General features: G+C 48.3%; 1 protein-coding gene across 3 annotated transcripts; it reads left to right on the top strand.

Annotated features, from left to right (window-relative positions):
- The first annotated feature begins 10,058 nt into the window (after positions 1–10,058).
- Positions 10,059–19,116, top strand: LOC140719225 (fructose-bisphosphate aldolase A-like). 3 transcript variants are annotated; one of them, XM_073033678.1, is made up of 9 exons: positions 10,059–10,190; positions 15,043–15,166; positions 15,415–15,626; positions 16,043–16,097; positions 16,838–16,998; positions 17,854–17,937; positions 18,041–18,215; positions 18,317–18,516; positions 18,649–19,116. In XM_073033678.1, exons 2-9 carry the CDS (start codon positions 15,055–15,057, stop codon positions 18,742–18,744), a joined length of 1,095 nt encoding a protein of 364 aa, XP_072889779.1. In that variant the 5' UTR covers positions 10,059–10,190; positions 15,043–15,054; the 3' UTR covers positions 18,745–19,116. The 3 variants fall into 3 exon arrangements, with proteins under 3 accessions (XP_072889779.1, XP_072889781.1, XP_072889780.1); XM_073033680.1 differs by lacking the exon at positions 10,059–10,190 and adding an exon at positions 13,986–14,004; XM_073033679.1 differs by lacking the exon at positions 10,059–10,190 and adding an exon at positions 14,350–14,503.
- The last annotated feature ends 412 nt before the right edge of the window (positions 19,117–19,528 follow it).

Here is a 19,528-nt window from a genome sequence, read left to right as displayed (position 1 = left end):
CCACCATAGACATACTGGGGGTTCGCATGTAGAAGGTGAACCCTCTCGACCAGCGGGGAGTATTTATTGCTCCTCACATGTTTCCGGAGTAGCACTGGCCCTGGGGATGTCAGCCAAGCCGGTAGGGTGGTCCCAGTGGCAGACTTCCTGGGAAAAGAAAATAGGCGCTCGTGAGGGGTGGCATTGATGGACGTACGTAACAGGGAGCGGATAGAGTGGGGTACCTCGGGGAGGACCTCCTGCCATCGAGAGACCGGCAACCCTTTTGACTTAAGGGCTAAAAGTGTGGCCTTCCACACTGTGGCATTCTCCCTCTCCACCTGTCCATTTCCCCGGGGATTATAGCTCGTGGTCCTACTAGTAGCAATGCCCCTAGCCAGCAGGTACTGGCGCAGCTCGTCACTCATAAAGTGGCAGGCTCAGTCACTGGAATCTGTTCCAAGTATGATTAGAAGCATGCAAGCCAGAGTTCAAAGGCAAGAGCTGCTTCTGAGTCTTGAGGATTAATGTCTAATTTTTCCGGACGTAAAATGCTTTCCATGTTTTAAAACTTCCAGCCAATAAAATTGATGCACCATCAATAACTGTTGGAGACGTGAGGTGAGATATAGGCTTTTATTGGCTGGAAGAAAGAACAAGCAGCAATTGACCACCACACTGCATCCTGGAGACTGAGGCCAGGGCGGTGTCTCCAATTGCCTTTATACCGGGGTCCGTGGGAGGAGCCACAGGAGCAGTCAGCGGTGGGGGGGGGGGGGGGGGGGCGTGTCCAGACAGGTATATGTAGTTCACCACAATGGAATGAGGTAGATGATCTTGTAGCTCAGTTAGACATTGGCAGGTATGATATCGTGGGCATCACTGCATCATGGCTGGAAGAAGATCATTGTTGCAGCTTTACATCCAAGGATACCCCTTGTATCAAACGGATAGGTAGAAGGGGTGGGATGTCACTTTTGGTAAAAAATGATGCCAAATCCTTAGAAAGAGGTGACATAGGATTGGAATATGTAGAATCTCTGTGGACTCCTGAAGCTGAACAGGCCCTGAGAGACTGCTTCGGTACTACTAACTGGGATGTACTGCAAGGGGGGCTCTGTGGGGGCGTTGAGGAGGTCACTGAATGCATAACGGACTATATTAACTTTTGTGTGGATGCAGTTGTCCCTGTTAGAACTGTTCGCTGCTATCCCAATAATAAGCCCTGGATCACTAGTCACATCAAAGGCCTCCTAAACCAGAAGAAGAGGGCCTTTAAAGATGGTGATCGGTTGGAGCTTAAAAGAGTTCAGAAGGAACTCAGAGTACAGATAAGGGGGGCAAAGGAGCAGTATAGGAGGAAGCTAGAACAAAAGCTGCAGAAAAAAAGCATGAAGGAGGTATGGGATGGGATGAAGATCATCACCGGATGCGGTGCAAAGCGGGGGGCGAACATAAGTGGAGATGTGGAGAAAGCGAACCAGCTGAACAACTTCTTCAACAGGTTCGACAGCTCAATCTCATCCTCACCGCAGAAATCCACACCAGGCTTACTTCCCTCACAGGAAAATAGCCACTCACAGGAGACCTTGCCCACGCCCAGGATTACGGCTGCACAGGTGGAAGGTCAACTGAGGAAGATCTGTACCAGCAAGGCGGCTGGACCGGATGGAGTTTCCCCACGATTACTGAGGGCCTGTGCGACTGAGCTGGGAGAACCACTACAGCGCATCTTCAACATGAGCCTGGAGCAGAGAAGAGTACCCAGACAGTGGAAAACATCCTGTATTGTCCCGGTACCGAAGAAACCACAACCAAAGGAGTTGAATGACTTCAGACCTGTTGCCTTGACGTCGCACGTGATGAAGACCATGGAGCGGCTGATAATACAGAATCTGAGGCCACAAACCAGGCACGCCCAGGATCCTCTTCAGTTTGCGTATAAGGAGAAGGTGGAAGTGGAGGATGCTATCACGTATTTGCTGCACAAATCACTCTCTCACCTAGAGGGGGTCAGTTGTGCTGTGAGGATTACATTCCTTGACTTCTCTAGTGCCTTTAACACCATCCAGCCCAAGATCTTAAGGCACAAACTAACGGAGATGGGAGTAGACTCTCACATGGTGGATTGGATAGTGGACTACTTGACAGATAGACCTCAGTATGTGCGGTTGGGAGACTGTAGGTCTGACACGGTGGTCAGCAGCACAGGGGCGCCGCAGGGAACCGTACTTTCTCCGGTCCTGTTCACCCTGTACACATCAGACTTCCAATATAACTCGGAGTCCTGCCATGTGCAGAAGTTCGCTGATGACATGGCCATAGTGGGGTGTGTCAGGAATGGACAGGAGGAGGAGTATAGGAATCTGATACAGGACTTTGTGATATGGTGCAACTCAAACTACCTGCGTCTCAATATCACCAAGACCAAGGAGATGGTGGTGGACTTTAGGAGATCTAGGCCTCATATGGAGCCAGTGATCATTAATGGAGAATGTGTGGAGCAGGTTAAGACCTACAAGTATCTGGGAGTACAGTTAGACGAGAAGCTAGACTGGACTGCCAACACAGATGCCTTGTGCAGGAAGGCACAGAGTCGACTGTACTTCCTAAGAAGGTTGGCGTCATTCAATGTCTGTAGTGAGATGCTGAAGATGTTCTATAGGTCAGTTGTGGAGAGTGCCCTCTTCTTTGTGGTGGCGTGTTGGGGAGGAAGCATTAAGAAGAGGGACCCCTCACGTCTTAATAAGCTGGTAAGGAAGGCGGGCTCTGTCGTGGGCAAAGTACTGGAGAGTTTAACATCGGTAGCTGAGCGAAGGGCGCTGAGTAGGCTACGGTCAATTATGGATAACTCTGAACATCCTCTACATAGCACCATCCAGAGACAGAGAAGCAGTTTCAGCGACAGGTTACTATCGATGCAATGCTCCTCAGACAGGATGAAGAGGTCAATACTCCCCAATGCCATTAGGCTTTACAATTCTACCGCCAGGACTTAAGAACTTTTTAAAAGCTATTATTAATGCTTTTTGAGATAGTGATTTAGATGCATATCATATTTTTTACTGAGTTAAGTATTGTATGTAATTAGTTTTGCTACAACAAGTGTATGGGACATTGGAAAAAAGTTGAATTTCCCCATGGGGATCAATAAAGTATCTATCTATCTATCTAAACAGCGAGAGTAAAAAAGACCCTGATGGGAGTTGTATACAATTCCCTGAACAGTAGCAAAGATGTAGTATACAAATTACAACAGGAATAGAAAAACCATGTAAAAATGTTACGGTAGTCATGGGGGATTTTAAAATGCAGTTAGATTGGGAAAATCGGGTTGTTGCTGGATCCCCAAGAGGGGGAATTTGTAGAAGGCAAAGGATATATACATCCAAAGAGGAAGAAGTATTCTAAAGGGAGGATGACACAACCGTGGCTGACAAGGGAAGTCAATGCCAGTATAAAAACCAAAAAGAGGGCATATAATAGAGTAAAAATTAGTGGGAAGTTAGAGGATTGGGAAGCTTTTAGAAACCAGCAGAAGGCAATTAAAGAACTAAAGCCATAAGAAGGGAAAAGATGGAATACAAAGGTAAGCTAGCCAACAACATCAAAGAAGATACCAAAAAAAATTTCAGATATATAAAGAGTAAAAGAGAGGCAAAAGTAGATATCGGACTACTGAAAAATGACACTGGAGAGGTAGTAATGGGGGACAAGGAAATGGCAAATGAACTGAATAAGTATTTTGCATCAGTCTTCACTGTAGAAGACACTAGCAGAATGCCAGAAATTCGAGAATGTCAGGGGGCAGATGTGAGTGCAGTTGATATTACTAAGGAGAAGGTGCTTGGGAAGCTGAAAGGTCTGAATATGGATCAGTCACTTGGACCAGATGGTCTACACCCCAGCGTTCTGAAAGAAGTAGCTGAAGTGGGGGCATTAGTAATGATCTTTCAAGAATCACTAGATTCTGGAATGGTTCCAGAGGACTGGGAATTGAAAATGTCACTCTGTTCTTCAAGAAGGGAGGGAGGGTGAAGAAAGCAAATTATAGGCCAGTTAGCCTGAATTCAGTGTTTTGGAGTAACTAGGAGGCACATGGTTAAATATGCCAAAGTCATCACGGTTTCCTTAAGGGGAAATCTTGCCTAACAAATCTCTTGGAATCCTTGGTGGAAATAACAGGCAGGGTAGACAAAGGAGAATCAGTGGATATTGTTTACTTGGATTTTCAGAAAGTCTTTGACAAGGTGCCACACTTGAGGCTGCTTAACAAGGTAAAAGCCCATGGTATTACAGGAAAGATACTGGCATGGATAGAGGATTGGCTGATTGGCAGGAAGCAAAGAGTGGGAATAAAGGGCCTTTTCTGGTTGACTGCCAGTGACTAGTGCTGTTCCACAGGGGTCAGTACTGGGACTGTTTCTTTTCATGTTATATGTCAGTTATTTGGATGACAGAATTGATGGCTTTGTGGTCAATTTGCAGACAATACAAAGATAGGCCGAGAGGCAGGTAGTGTTCAGGAAGCAAGGAGTCTGCAGGAGGATTTAGACAGATTAGGAGAATGAGCAAAGAAGTGGCAGATGGAATATAATGTCAAGAAGTGTATGGTCATGCACTTTGGTAGAAGGAATAAAGGCGTAGACCATTTTCTAAATGGGGAGAAATTTCAAAAATCTGAGGTGAAAAGGGACTTGTGAGTCTTTGTACAGGATTCCCTAAAGGTTAACTTGCAGACTGAGTCAGTGGAAAGGAGGGTAAATGCAATGTTAGCATTAATTTTGAGAGGACTAGAATATAAGAGTAAGGATGTAATGCTGGTTCTTTATAAAGCATTCATCATACTGCACTTGGAGTATAGTGAGCAGTTTTGGTCCCCTTATCTAAGAAAATTTGTTCTGGTATTGGAAAGGGTCCAAAGGAGGTTCGTGAGAACTATTCTGGGAAAGAAAGGGTTAACATACGAAGAGTGTTTGATGGCTGTGGGTCTGTACTCACTGGAGTTTAGAAGAATGGAAGGGGATCTCATTGAAACATCAAATATTGAAAGGCCTTGATGGAGTAGATGTGTAGAGAAGGACCAGAGGGCAGAGTCTCAGAATAGAGGGACGTCCATTCAGAGATGAGGAAGAATTTCTTTAGTGAGAGGTTGGTGAAACTATGGGATCCATTGCCCCAGATGGCTGTGCAGGCCAAGTCATCGAGTCTATTTAAAGTTGAGATTGATAGGTTCTTGATTATCCAAGGCATCAAAAGTTATGGGGAGAAAGCAGGAGAATGGGTTGAGAAGGAAATGGATCAGCTATCAAGTAAAGTCAAGTCACTTTTATTGTCATTTTGACCATAACTGCTGGTACAGTATATAGTAAAAATGAGACAATGTTTTTCAGGACGATGGTGTTACATGACACAGTACAAAAACTAGACTGAACTATGTAAAAAAAACAACACAGAGAAAGCTACACCAGACTACAGACCTACACAAGACTGCATAAAGTGCACAAAAACAGTGCATTATAATAAATAATAAACAGGACAATAGGGTAAGGTGTCAGTCCAGGCTTCGGGTATTGAGGAGTCTGATAGCTTGGGGGAAGAAACTGTTACATAGTCTGGACGTGAGAGCCCGAATGCTTTGGAGCCTTTTCCCAGATGGCAGGAGGGAGAAGAGATTGTATGAGGGGTGCATAATGCTATTTCCTTTGCAGATGCAGCGTGTAGTGTAAATGTCCGTGATGGCGGGAAGAGAGACCCAATGATCTTCTCAGCTGACCTCACTATCCGCCGCAGGGTCTTGCGATCCGAGATGGTGCAATTTCTGAACCAGGTAGTGATATGATGAAATGGTAGAGCAGGCTCGATGGGCTGAACGGCCTAATTCTGTTCCTATCTCTTATGGTCGTAAACCAGAGTAGGACTGAAACATTGAACAGTAGGAATATGGTAGAAGAGAGGGATCTGGGAAAATAGATCCATAATTCCTTGAAAGTGGTGGCATAGGTAGACAAGGTCTTAAAGAGAGCTTTTGGCACATTGACCTTCATTGATCAATGTGTTGAGTACAGGAGTTAGGATGTTATGTTGAAATTGTATAAGACATTAGTGAGGCCTCATTTGGAGTATTGTGTGCTGTTCTGGTCACCAGCCTACAGGCAAGATGTAACCAAGGTTGAAAGAGTACAGAGAAAACTTAGAAATATGTTGCCAGGAATTGAGTACCTGAGTTAAAGAGAAAGTTTAGGTTTAGGACTATATTCCCTGGAGCATAGGAGAATGAGGGGAGATTTGATAGAGGTATACAAAATTATGAGAGGTGTAGATAGGGTAAATGCAAGGAGACTTCTTCCACTGAGGTTGGGTGAGAACTAGAACTGAGGTCATGGATTACGGGTGAAATGTGAAATGTTTAAGGGTAACATGAGCGGAAAGTTTTCACTCAGATGGAGGTGAGAGTGTGGAAGTGGTGGATGAGAGCTCAATTACAATGTTTAAGAGAAATTTGGATAGGTATATGGATGGGAGGTGTGTGGAAGGTTATGGTCCAGGTGCAGTTTGGTGGGGCTGAGCCAATTTATAGTTCAGCACTGACTAGATGGGCAGAAGGGACTGTTTCTGTGCTGAGTATTCTATGACTCTATAAGCCTCCTCACCATTGAGGACATCCTCAAGAGGAAAGCATCCATTACTGAGGGCCCTCACCATTTGAGACATGCTCTCTTCTCATTTCTACCATCAGAATGTATACTGAACGATTTAGAAACTACTTCCCCACCGCCAACAGATTTCTGAATGGTCCATGAATCCTACTTTGGTACTCCTATTTATCTTTGTAATTTACAGCGGTTTCTATATCTTTGCATTTCCAAACAGTCTTGCGTTCTGGTCACTTTGATATAGAAGATGGAGGATTCAGGACCTTTACAGAGGGTGCAGAGGAGATTCACCAGGACGCTGCCTGAATAAGAGAGGGTGCAGAGGAGATTCACCAGGATGCTGCCTGGATAAGAGAGGGTGCAGAGGAGATTCACCAGGACGCTGCCTGGATAAGAGAGGGTGCAGAGGAGATTCACCAGGATGCTGCCTGGATTAGAGAGGGTGCAGAGGAGATTCACCAGGATGTTGCCTGGATAAGAGAGGGTGCAGAGGAGATTCACCAGGATGCTGCCTGGATTAGAGAGGGTGCAGAGGAGATTCACCAGGATGTTGCCTGGATAAGAGAGGGTGCAGAGGAGATTCACCAGGATGCTGCCTGGATTAGAGACGGTGCAGAGGAGATTCACCAGAATGTTGCCTGGATTGGAGAGGGTGCAGAGGAGATTCACCAGAATGTTGCCTGGATTAGAGAGGGTGCAGAGGAGATTCACCAGAATGTTGCCTGGATTAGAGAGGGTGCAGAGGAGATTTACCAGGATGCTGCCTGGATTGGAGAGGGTGCAGAGGAGATTTACCAGAATGCTTCCCGGTTTGGAGATGGTGACTTCATCAACTTTGCCTCCAACTTCCACCCTGCCCTCAAATTTACCTGGTCCATTTCCGACACCTGCCTCCCCTTCCTTGATCTCTCTGTTTCTATCTCTGGAGACAGCTTATCTGCTATAAGCCCACGGATTCTCACAGCTACCTGGACTATTCCTCTTCCCACCCTGTTACTTGTAAAAATACCATCCCATTGAACCACAGAACATTACAGCACAGAAACAGGCCTTTTGGCCCTTCTTGGCTGTGCCGAATCATTTTTTCTGCCTAGTTCCACTGATCTGCACCTGGACCATATCCCTCCATACCCCTCTCATCCATGTACCTGTCCAAGTTTTTCTTAAATGTTAAAAGTGAGCCCACATTTACCACTTCAACTGGCAGCTTATTCCACACTCCCACTACTGTCCGTGTGATGAAGCTCCCCCTAATGTTCCCTTTAAACTTTTCCCTTTTTACCCTTAACCCATGTCCTCTGTTGTTTTTTCTCTCCCCTAGCCTCAGTGAAAAAAGCCTGCTTGCATTCATTCTATCTATACCCATCATAATTTCATATACCTCAATCAAATCTCCCCTCATTCTTCTACGCTCCAGGGAATAAAGTCCTAACCTATTCAACCTTTTTCTGTAACTCAGTTTCTCAAGTCCCAGCAACATCCTTGTAAACCTTCTGTGCACTCTTTCAACCTTATTAATATCCTTACTGTAATTCGGTGACCAAAACTGCACACAATACTCCAAATTCGGCCTCACCAATGTCTTATACAACCTCACCATGACATTCCAACTCTTATACTCAACACATTGATTTATAAAGGCCAATGTGCCAAAATCTCTCTTTACAACCTTATCTACCTGTGACGCCACTTTTAGGGAATTGTGTATCTGTATTCCCAGATCCCTCCGTTCTACTGCACTCCTCAGTTTCCTACCATTTACCTTGTATGTTCTACCTTGGTTTTTCCTTCCAAAGTGCAATACCTCACACTTGTCTGCATTAAATTCCATCTGCCATTTGTCAGCCCATTTTTCCAGCTGGTCCAAATCCCTCTGCAAGCTTTGAAAACCTTTCTCACTATCCACTACACCTCCTCTTCTCTCAATTCCTCTGTCTCCGCCGCATCTGCTCTCAAAATGAGACTTTTCATTTCAGGACAAAGGAGATGTCTTCCTTTTTTAAAGAAAGGGGCTTCCCTTCCTCCACCATCAACTCTGCCCTCAAACGCATCTCTCCCATTTCACACACATCTGCTCTCACCCCATCCTCCCACCACCCCACTAGGGATAGGGTTCCTCTTGTCCTTAACTACCACCCCACCAGCCTCCATGTCCAACATATAATTCTCTGTAACTTCCACCGTCTCCAATGGGATCCCACCACCAAGCATATCTTTCCCTCCCCCCCCCCCCCACTTTCTGCTTTCCGCAGTGATTGCTCCCTACGTGACTCCCTTGTCCATTCATCCCCCCATCCCTTCCTACCAATCTCCCTCCCGGCACTTATCCTTGTAAGCGGAACAAGTGCTACACCTGCCCTTACACTTCCTCCCTCACCACCATTCAGGGCCCCAGACAGTCCTTCCAGGTGAGGCGACACTTCACCTGTGAGTCGGCTGGTGTGGTATACTGCATCCGGTGCTCCCAGTGTGGTCTTCTATATATTGGTGAGACCCAACGCAGACTGGGAGACTGTTTCGCTGAACACCTACGCTTTGTCCACCAGAGGAAGCAGGATCTCCCAGTGGCCACACATTTTAATTCCACGTTCCATTCCCATACCAATATGTCAATCCATGGCCTCCTCTACTGTCGAGATGAAGCCACACTCAGGTTGGAGGAACAACACCTTATATTCCATCTGGGTAGCCTCCAACCTGATGGCATGAACATTAATTTCTCTAACTTCTGTTAATGCCCCTCCTCCCCTTCTTACCCCATCCCTAATTTTAATTTTTTTCTCTCTTTCTCTCTCTCACAATAACTCCTTGCCTGTTCTCCATCTTCCTGTGGTGCTTCCCTCCCCCTTTCTTTCTCCCTAGGCCTCCAGTCCTATGATACTCCCCCCTTCTCCAGTCTTGTATCCTTTTTGCCAACTTTCCAGCTCTTAGCTTCATCTCTCCCCCTCCTGTCTTCTCCTATCATTTCAGATCTCCCCCTCCCACTCTTAAATCTCTTTTTTCAGTTAGTCCTGACGAAGGGTCTCGGCCCAAAACGTTGACTGTACTTCTTCCTATAGATGCTGCCTGGCCTGCTGCATTCCACCAGCATTTTGCGTGTGTGGTTCAAATTTCCAGTATTTGCAGATTTCCTCATGGATATGTGGGAAGGGTTAGATTGGTCTTGTAAGTTAAAGGTCAGCATAACATTGTGGGCTGAAGGGCACAGTACAGGCCCTCTTATATTTCACAGCATGTAAAAATGATTCTGATTCATGGACCTCCCAGGAACTGGGGAGGAATGGGGCAGCAAGTTGGGGAGTGGCCAAATGGACTGCAAAAGGAGATTCCCCCCCACCCCCACCCTGCCTCCCAATTTGGAACGTTCCAGAATGCCAGCCAGCAGCTGGTGCTTGGGAAAAGGTTAGTGGTGCAAGGGGAGAAGGTCAGAAACAGACACCGTCTACCCTCCCCCGGGCCCCTATAAAAGGCAGGGCAGACGGTGCTGGGATTCACCTTGCACCTCGGTCCCACCCCGCCGCCCTCTCGCAGACGCAAGCAGACTCGTCAGGCACAGTAAGTCCACCATCATGCCAACCTTCCTTTACCAGACCAGAATTACCTCCACTGTACCTCAGGAGATGTGTCGCTTTACAACAGCAGTACTGTGTGAGAGATTAAAATGTTTATTAATGTGAGTTAATTAATTAACAACCCTAACGAGGATGTTGATGGAACATCTGGTTATAGGGAAAGATTGAATATGTCAGAAAGCTACCTCATGGTTCTTTCCTACACCATTTATTTATATTTTTATTGTAACTGTAGTAGGAATATTTTTAAATTTATTCAGCGGCAACAGGTATCCACAGACAAAGGAGGCACTGTACACATGTTAAAGGTTACACTGAAGTGGTGGAAGTTTGAACCTGAAGGCAGAATACAGAATTAATGGCAGCATTCTCAGCAGTGTGAGGGAACAGAGTGATCCTGGGATTCACGTCCATAGACTTGTCAAAATGGTCACACAGATTGAGTCCTGATGAAGGGTCTCAGCCCGAAGCATCGACTGTTTACCCTTTTGCATAGACGTTACCTTGCCTGCTGAGTTCTCCAGCATTTTGTGTGTGATGCAAGTTGATAGGGTGTTTAAGAAGGCATATCGTGTGTTGGCCTTCATTAATCAGGGGATTAAGTTCAGGGTGCTGTTGCAGCTCTATAAAACCCTGGTCAGACCACACTTGGAATATTGTGTTCAGTTCTGGTCTCATTATAGGAAGGATGTGGAAGCTTTAGAGAGGGTGCAGAGGAGATTTACCAGGATGCTGCCTGGATTAAAAAGCATGTCTGATAAGGAATGGTTAAGCAAACTAGGGCTTTTCTCTTTGCGGTGAAGGTGACTGAGAGATGATTTGATAGAGGAGCATAAGATGATAAGAGCTATAAGTAGAGTGGACACTTAGAGACTTTCCCTGGGCAAAAAAAGCTTATACAAGGGGGCATAATTTTAAGATGATTGGAGGAAAGTATAGGGAGAATGTCAGAGATAGTTTCGTACACAGTGAATGGTGGTTGTGCGGAATGCGATGCCAGGGGTGTCGGTAAAGGCAGCTACATTCAGGAGAGTCAAGAAAATCTTCATGGATGAAAAGAAAATATTGGATTATGTGGAAGGGAAGGGTTAGGTTGATCTTGGAGTTAAAAGGTCAGCACAATATTGTTGGCAGAGAGACCTGTACCTTATATTGTTCTATGTCCTAAGAAATTACTTTATCAGAGAAACATAAAGAATAAGACCAAAAGTAAAATGGTTAATGAATTAGTAAACAAGGCAAAATAATATTTATCAACCAATCACTGAACCATGTCACATGATATCTTGCTGAAGGAACCACATTTGTCTTTCCTCTCTTTTCTGTACTCCTCTCTCTCCCCCTCACTTTCTCTCCTCCTCTCCGCTCCCCCAATCCCTCTCTCCAGCTCCATCAGTCACAACCCAAGCTAAATTTCCCATTTGCACCAAGATGGTGGCCCTCTTTATACTCTTCAGAGCTCAACTTTGTCTTTACCCCAGTACTTTTCCATATTGTAGTGACACCAGCTATATCGTGGTCTCTATCATGACCTTCAGATGAGGCACCTAACAGCAGGCTTGCCAGGAAGGAAACAGATTCATCTTGTGTATTTCAAAACCTACGGTGAAACTCATCATTTGCATTCAAACCAACGTGCTGGGGGCAGTCCGCAAGAGTTGCCACACATCCTACCACTGATGTAACTTGGTCACCATGTTCAGCAGAACAATAAAAAAAAATAGATGAACAAACTCCTTTCCCAAACTCCCACCCACTCAGACAGACAGACAAATCTCCAACAACCCCTCCTAGCCTCCGAGCTCCAGTCCTTGGCTGAGTATATCATCCTTCACCATTATATGTGTAACACATCAAGAAGGAATTTCTTTAGCCAGAGGGTAGTAAAGCTGTGGAATTCCTTGCCACAGACAGCAGTGCAGGCCAAATCATTGGGTATATTTAAAACAGAGATTGATAGGTTCTTGATTAGCCAGGGCATCAAAGGTTATGGGGAGAAGGCAGGATAATAAATCAGCCATGATGGAATGGTGGAGCAGACTCGATGGGCCAAATGGCCTAATTCTGCTCCTGTATCACATGGTCTGGTTTTATTATAAGCTGACATCATCTTGTCTTACAAACTTCAATTTAGGATATATTGAGAAGAGTAAGTTATTGGCTTACAATCCTTTTTAATGTCTTGCACTGTATTGCTCCCACAAAACCACACATTTCACGACATTTCTCAGTGATGATAAACTTTGAAGGAGTGCAGATAAAATTTACAAAGATGTTGCTGGATCTTGAGGACCTGAGTTATAAGGAATGATTGAATAGGTTAGGACTTTATTCCTTAGAACTATAGGAGAATGAGAGGGAATTTGATAGAGGTATACAACAGTATGAGGGGTTCAGATAGCATAAATGCAAGCAGGTTTTTTCCACTGAGGTTGGCTGGGACTACAACTAGAGGCCATAGGTTAAGGGTGAAAGCTGAAAAGTTTAAAGTTCAGAGGGTGGTGAGGAGGAGTTTAAAGTTCAGAGGAATACGCTGCCAGCAGAAATAGTGGATGTGAGTTCGATTTGAACATTTAAGAGAAGTTTGGATAGCGACATGGATGGGAGGGGTATGGAGGGCTATGGTCCACGTACAGGTCTAAACAAATCAAGTCAACATGGACTAGATAGGCTGAAGTGTCTATTTCTATGTTGTATTGTTCCATGACTCCAATTAAGTTAATATTTTATTGTAAGTTATAACAACAAATTATAAAGAACTAAATTATAACTATAAATGACAATGTTAAATATAATACAATATAAAATTATATTGTGTGAATATTTTTGTTACCATACAATGAACATAAATAAACGATACAAAAGCGGAATAGTGAGGTGGTGTTCCGGGTTTCAGGAGGCGAGGATGCTGTTTCAGAATCATCGAGGCTCCTGTTGGTCTGGGTAGAGATGGGTTAGTAAAAACCTGGGCTGAACAGTCTGTGTCTTGTCTGTGTGATTTTGTCACAAAATGAGGTGGCAACTCCTCTACCCCTAAACCCCTCCCTGTCTCCATCACCCTCTCCCTACCCCACCCTTCCCCATCTCTATCACCCTCTCTCTCTCCTACACCTCTCCCTGTCACCACCTCTTCCCTGTCTTTGTCACTCCCTCCATCCCCGTCATACTCTCCCTCTCCTACATCCCACCGTCTCCCCAATATCCCTCACCATCTCCGTTGTACCGTCTCCCCCAACCCTCCCCATCTCTGTCACATCCTCCCTCCCCTACACTACTCCCAGTCTCTGTCAGCCCTCCCTCCACTACATCCCTCCCCGTCATCACCCCACTCTCCCATCTCCATCACCCCTCCCTTCCCTACATCCCTTCCTGTCTCCATCACCCCTCCCTCCCCTCACTGTCTCTCTCTGCCAGCGCTTCTCCTCCCCGTTGCCATCAGCCCCCCATCAAACACCTCCGTGTCTGTCACCCCTCCGTGTCCATCATCCCCTCCTACCCCTGCAACCCACCCCATTTCTGTCACCCCCCTCCCTCCCGTACACCCCTCCCCATCTCCGTCACTCCCTTTCTCCCCTCTTCGCCTCACCCTCTGCCCAGGTCAGTGGGAGCAGGGAGCTGCTCCCAGGGGTGTGGGTGTCGGGTGACGGCTTGACCTTTACGCATTTGCCAGGAATGAGACGGGGAACAGCTGCCGGCTGATCCCAGATTCCGGCTGTTGGCTCCACCTCGGATCACAGACCGACTCACCGTGTGTCAGCACAATCGCAAGGTCACCTCTGGGGTCGGGGTATAAGGGGGTAAGAGAGGGGCAAAGAGAGAGGAGGGAGGGGAGGGAGAAAGGCGGACAGACGGAAAGGAGGTGAAAAGGGGAGGAGGGAGTGAAAAGGGAGGTGAGTAGGGGTGAAAAGGGGAGGAGTAGGTAAAGAAGGGTGGAAGTAAGTGGAGGGGGAGGCCTGTGGTCAAACCTTACCTAATTGAACAATCCCTCAACCACTGAGACACCCCCCCCCCCCCGCCGCCAGGAAATCCCGACCATCCACAGGGAGGTCCCGGCAGACTGACCCACACTCCTGAAGCCGGACTCGCCTCTCCCATCTTCCCCTTCGGGAGGGTTTTGCCGCAGTGTGCCTGCGCCTTTAAGAGGCATCTCCGCAGAGCTTTTCTGACGTCGCTGTGTATCTGAGCCCGGTCACGTAGACGGACGGAGGGAGGAGGGAGGGCTCTGATCTGATCCGTCTCTCATTGCACAGAGGAACGTCAGCGGGGACGGAAGCAAGAGGCAGAGCAGCCGAAACGGTAGGGGTGGAGGGAGGGCAGGTGGGGTGGGAGAGAGGATAGGTGAGAGGGAGGGATGGACAGGAACATGCAGAGGGACACACATTCTCCCTTCCCTCATACACACAGACTCACTCACTCGCACTCAGAACATATCCATGACACAGAAGGACAGGGACTCATACGAGGGCACATGTAATACAGACTGGGACAGTCTCACACGCCCGGCCTCTCGGTGAACAGGGGTGCGGGGCAGGCAGAGAGATGGGAATTTGGAAGTGGGTGCCGGAGCCCTGAGGCCTCTGATCTCTCCGGGCCCCGGTGCCATGATAGGAAACTTTCTCACTTCCTGTCCGCATCTCCCTCACTCTCGCATGAAGGTGGAGAGAGGCTTGGTGTCTCCTCCCCTCACATGTCTGTGTGTGTGTTCGCTCACTGGTCTGTGAAGCAGCTCTAACCGGGAAGATTGCACTTTAAACCGGTGTGATCGCAGTTACCCTCACCGGGAACCGGGACGGTGACAGCGCGGTACGAGTAACGGAGATGCTGTGTCCCCACAGACAGAAGCCAGCATGACGCACCAGTACCCAGCCTTCACCACCGAGCAGAAGAAGGAGTTGTCGGACATCGCCCGTCGGATCGTGGCCCCGGGCAAGGGCATCCTCGCCGCCGATGAGTCCACCGGTAGGTACACCCACCCATACCCGTCCCTGGGTCCCTTCACTTCGGGGTCCCTCACATACTCGCTGGGTCAAGGGTTTGCCAAACTGAGATGAAGAGTTATAACCAGTGTGACTTCCACCCAACCCCTCATTCTCCCGTCTCTCACCCTGCCTCTCTTCCTGTCCACCCCTCTCCCTCTCCTCCCATATCCCACCCCTCACCTCGTCTCCCCCTCCCTCTCTACCCTTACCCCTCTTTCCCCCTCCCAGGAAGTATGGCTAAGCGGATGACCAGCGTAGGCGCGGACAACTCGGAGGAGAATCGCCGTTTCTATCGACAGATCCTGTTCCAGGCCACAGAGGAGGTGAAAGAGTATGTCGGGGGCATCATCTTCTTCCACGAGACCCTGTATCAGAAGACCGATGATGGGACCAGCTTTGTCAAATTAATCAAGGACAAGGGTATCGTGGCTGGCATCAAGGTGATGTGGGGCAAGAGGGTGCATCTCCCTTCTTCTCCTCCCCCCCCCAGTGATCTGCCTGTCTCCCTCCCTTACCACCCTGTCAACCTGTGTGGCCACCTTCAGGGAGCTGTGGACATTGTCCCCACAGGATCCCTCTGTGGGTCAACACAGTTAAGGGTCCTGCCATTAACTGTGCCCAGTCCCGTTACATTTGACCTCCCAAAGTGTAACACCTCATACCTGGCTGGATTAAACTCCATTGGCCATTTCTCTGCCATATCTGTAACTGATCTCTATCCCGCTGTGTCCTCCGTCATCTTCGCTGCCCACGGGTCCAACTGACTGCTGACTAACATGATGATTGTACTGAGCCAGGAGAGGGGTTGGTGTCTGTAGAAAGGGGACTCAACTTCTCCCTCTCTCCCCTCCCGCAGGTCGACCTCGGAGTGGTTCCGCTGCCTGGTACCAATGGTGAGACCACAACTCAAGGTAGGTCATTGCCCGAAGCCAACCCTCTCTCGCCATAGGTCTCTTTCCTTTCTCTCGCACGCTGCATGCTTTCTTCCCCCCCCCCCACCCTGATTCATTGATTCCAAACTGAGGGGTGAGAAGGATGGAGGGGTGGGAGAATGAATGAGGGGGACTGGGAAGAGAGACAGAGAAGAGGTTGTAATGTAGATGGAAAATGTTACAGGAGAGAGGGAGCAGGAGAGGAAGGTGTAAAAGGGGAGGAGGAGATGGGAGAGAGATTGCAGGAGAGTGAAGGGGAGATGGAAGAGGAGAGGTGTTGCAGAGAGGGAGAAAGAATTGAGGGGGACATGTTACAGGGTAGGGGAGATGGGAAAGAAGGGAGGTGTTACAGAAGAGTGGAGAAGGTGAGAGGGTGACAGAGATATTGCATGAGAGGAAGACAGAGGAGATGTAACAGGGAAGAGGGAGAGGGTAGCAGATGATGTTACAAGGAAGGGGAGAGGAGATATTACTGGAGAATGAAGGGGGGAGAGAGGGAAATGTTACACGAGGGGGAGATGGGGAGAGGTGAGATGGGGTGATGTTACAGAGGAGAGGATAGGAGATGGGGACTGATTGTTCTGGGGGTAAGGAGAGGGAGAGTGATGGTTCAGGGAGGGGGTAAGGAGAGGGAAGTTGGTTCAGGGAAGGGAGATGTTCTGGGAAAGAGTAAGTGTATATGAGTAAGACTAATGGTCCCCTCTTCGCCCCCACCCCAGGGCTGGATGGACTGAACGAGCGCTGTGCCCAATACAAGAAGGATGGAGCTGACTTTGCCAAGTGGCGGTGTGTACTGAAGATCACCGAGACCACCCCGTCCCCCCTCGCCATTATGGAGAACGCCAACGTCCTGGCCCGATACGCCATCATCTGCCAGCATGTACGGCCAGAGGGGAGGAGGAATGAGGGTGGTGTTGGGGGTGAGAGGAGGAATAAAGAGCAGAGGGAATGGGGTAGATGGGGAGAGAATTGAGTGAGGAAGGGGGAACAAACACAGATGCCTTGTGCAGGAAGGCACAGAGTCGACTGTACTTCCTTAGAAGGTTGGCGTCATTCAATGTTTGTAGTGAGATGCTGTAGATGTTCTATAGGTCAGTTGTGGAGAGCGCCCTCTTCTTTGTGGTGGCGTGTTGGGGAGGCAGCATTAAGAAGAGGGACGCCTCACGTCTTAATAAGCTGGTAAGGAAGGCGGGCTCTGTCGTGGGCAAAGTACTGGAGAGTATAACATCGGTAGCAGAGCGAAGGGCGCTGAGTAGGCTACGGTCAATTATGGAAAACCCTGAACATCCTCTACATAGCACCATCCAGAGACAGAGACAGGTTGCTATCGATGCAATGCTCCTCAGACAGGATGAAGAGATCAATACTCCCCAATGCCATTCAGCTTTACAATTCAACCACCAGGAGTAAGATATGTTAAAGTGCCGGGGTTAGGACTCAATGTATTTAAGTAAACTACTTAAGAACTTTTTAAAAGCTATTATTAATGCTTTTTGAGAGGGTGATTTTAGATGCATATCATATTTTTACTGAGTTAAGTATTGTATGTAGTTTTGCTACAATAAGTGTATGGGACATTGGAAAAAAATGTTGAATTTCCCCATGGGGATGAATAAAGTATCTATCTATCTATCTATCTAAAACAGTAGGGGAGGCAGATGCCCGGGGGGGGGGGGGGGGTACGAACACTGTCTATTCACCCGTTTTCCCTCCTTTCTCCCATCTCCACCCACAGAATGGCATCGTCCCAATTGTCGAGCCTGAGATTCTTCCTGACGGCACCCACGACCTCAAGCGCTGCCAGTACGTCACCGAGAAGGTAAGAAGTCTGTTCAGCCCATTGGGGCCTGCTATACGCTGGTACACTCCTCCTCCTCGCTTGCTCCGTACTCACCCCTCGACTCTCTTCCTCCCCTGCCCAGGTACTGGCTGCAGTGTACAAGGCCCTGAGTGACCACCATGTTTACCTGGAGGGAACACTGCTGAAACCCAACATGGTGACACCCGGACACGCCTGTAAGGAAAAGTACACCTCTGAGCAGATTGCCATGGCGACCGTTACCGCCCTGCGCCGCACCGTTCCTCCAGCTGTGCCAGGTCAGTCTGACGTAAAGAGCTGTGTGTGAGTGTCCATGTAAGTGGGAGGGATGGGAGGACGCCCCAACCTCGCTCTCCATGTCTCTTGGTCTCGACTCTAGGTATCACCTTCCTGTCGGGCGGTCAGAGTGAGGAGGAGGCTTCCATCAATCTCAGCGCCATCAACCGCTGCCAGGATCTCAAGCCGTGGGCTCTGACCTTCTCGTACGGACGCGCACTCCAAGCCTCTGCGCTCAAGGCCTGGTCTGGCAAGAAGGAGAATGCCAAGGCAGCCGCCGCAGAGTTCATCAAACGAGCCAAGGTGAGGGAGCTTGGCATCAGGAATATATATCTGGGGCGTGGGCTCATGTGGGGGTGTGGAACAGTGTCTGATATGCCCGTGGTTTGCATTGTACCCCTCACACTGACCCTATACCCGCTCTCTCTCTTACAGACAAATGGATTGGCAGCCCAGGGCAAGTACACTCCCTCTGCGGCGAAAGGAGCCGCAGCTGAACAGTCTCTGTTTGTGGCTGGACATGCGTACTGAGATGGTGTGTACGTCCCTCCGTCCCCTCTGGACCCAACCACTGTTTTGTGTGTGTGTGCCCATGTAAGCACGTGTCATCTCTGTGCCCCCCCCCCCCGCATCCTGTGTAGTGACAACACCTCCCTGCTCTGTGTAACGGTTCCCTCGCTACACCCTGCATTGGCGGGGGTGGGGATCGGCCCGCAGTGGAGTCAGCGTTTTCCTTCCGGGCTGCACTTTATCCCCCTCACTACCCCCCATCTCGAACTCTACACAGGTCCCAGTGTGCCTGTGTCGTTGGGATGATCCCAGAGAGAACGCTCCTTTCTGCCGTCTCACCGGCAGTGACAACTAAGAACTAAACAGTAACTAATAAAAGACTCATCAAATGCTTTACCTCGTCATGTGTCTTCATTACCATACACTCAGGGCTGGCCATAATGTAGTGTTGGCCCTCACTGAACTAAATCCCTTCTGCCTGCACAGTGTCCCATCTCCCTACATTCCGTACACATTCATGTGTCTGACAGCACCATAAATGCCTCTGTCGTATCTGTCTCCATTACCGATCTCTGTTGAGCTCCTCTCTCCCACCATAAATGCATATCTTCCTGGGGGGGGGGGGGGGGGGGCGGGGAGAGAGAAAATACCGGCTATCTACTCTGACTCCTGTACTCTCTCAGATTTCCCCTCAGCCTCTGATGCTCCAGAGAAAATAACTCAAGTTTGTCCAGCCTCTTTTTCCAGCTCATGCCTCTAATCCAGGCAGCATCCTGGTGAACCTCCCCTGCATCCTTTCCAAAGC

Source organism: Hemitrygon akajei, chromosome 31 (assembly GCF_048418815.1).
Source record: "Hemitrygon akajei chromosome 31, sHemAka1.3, whole genome shotgun sequence".
NCBI lineage: Eukaryota > Metazoa > Chordata > Chondrichthyes > Myliobatiformes > Dasyatidae > Hemitrygon > Hemitrygon akajei.
The sequence above is the reverse complement of the archived record's forward strand: the minus strand, read 5'-3'. Positions and strand labels throughout refer to the sequence as shown.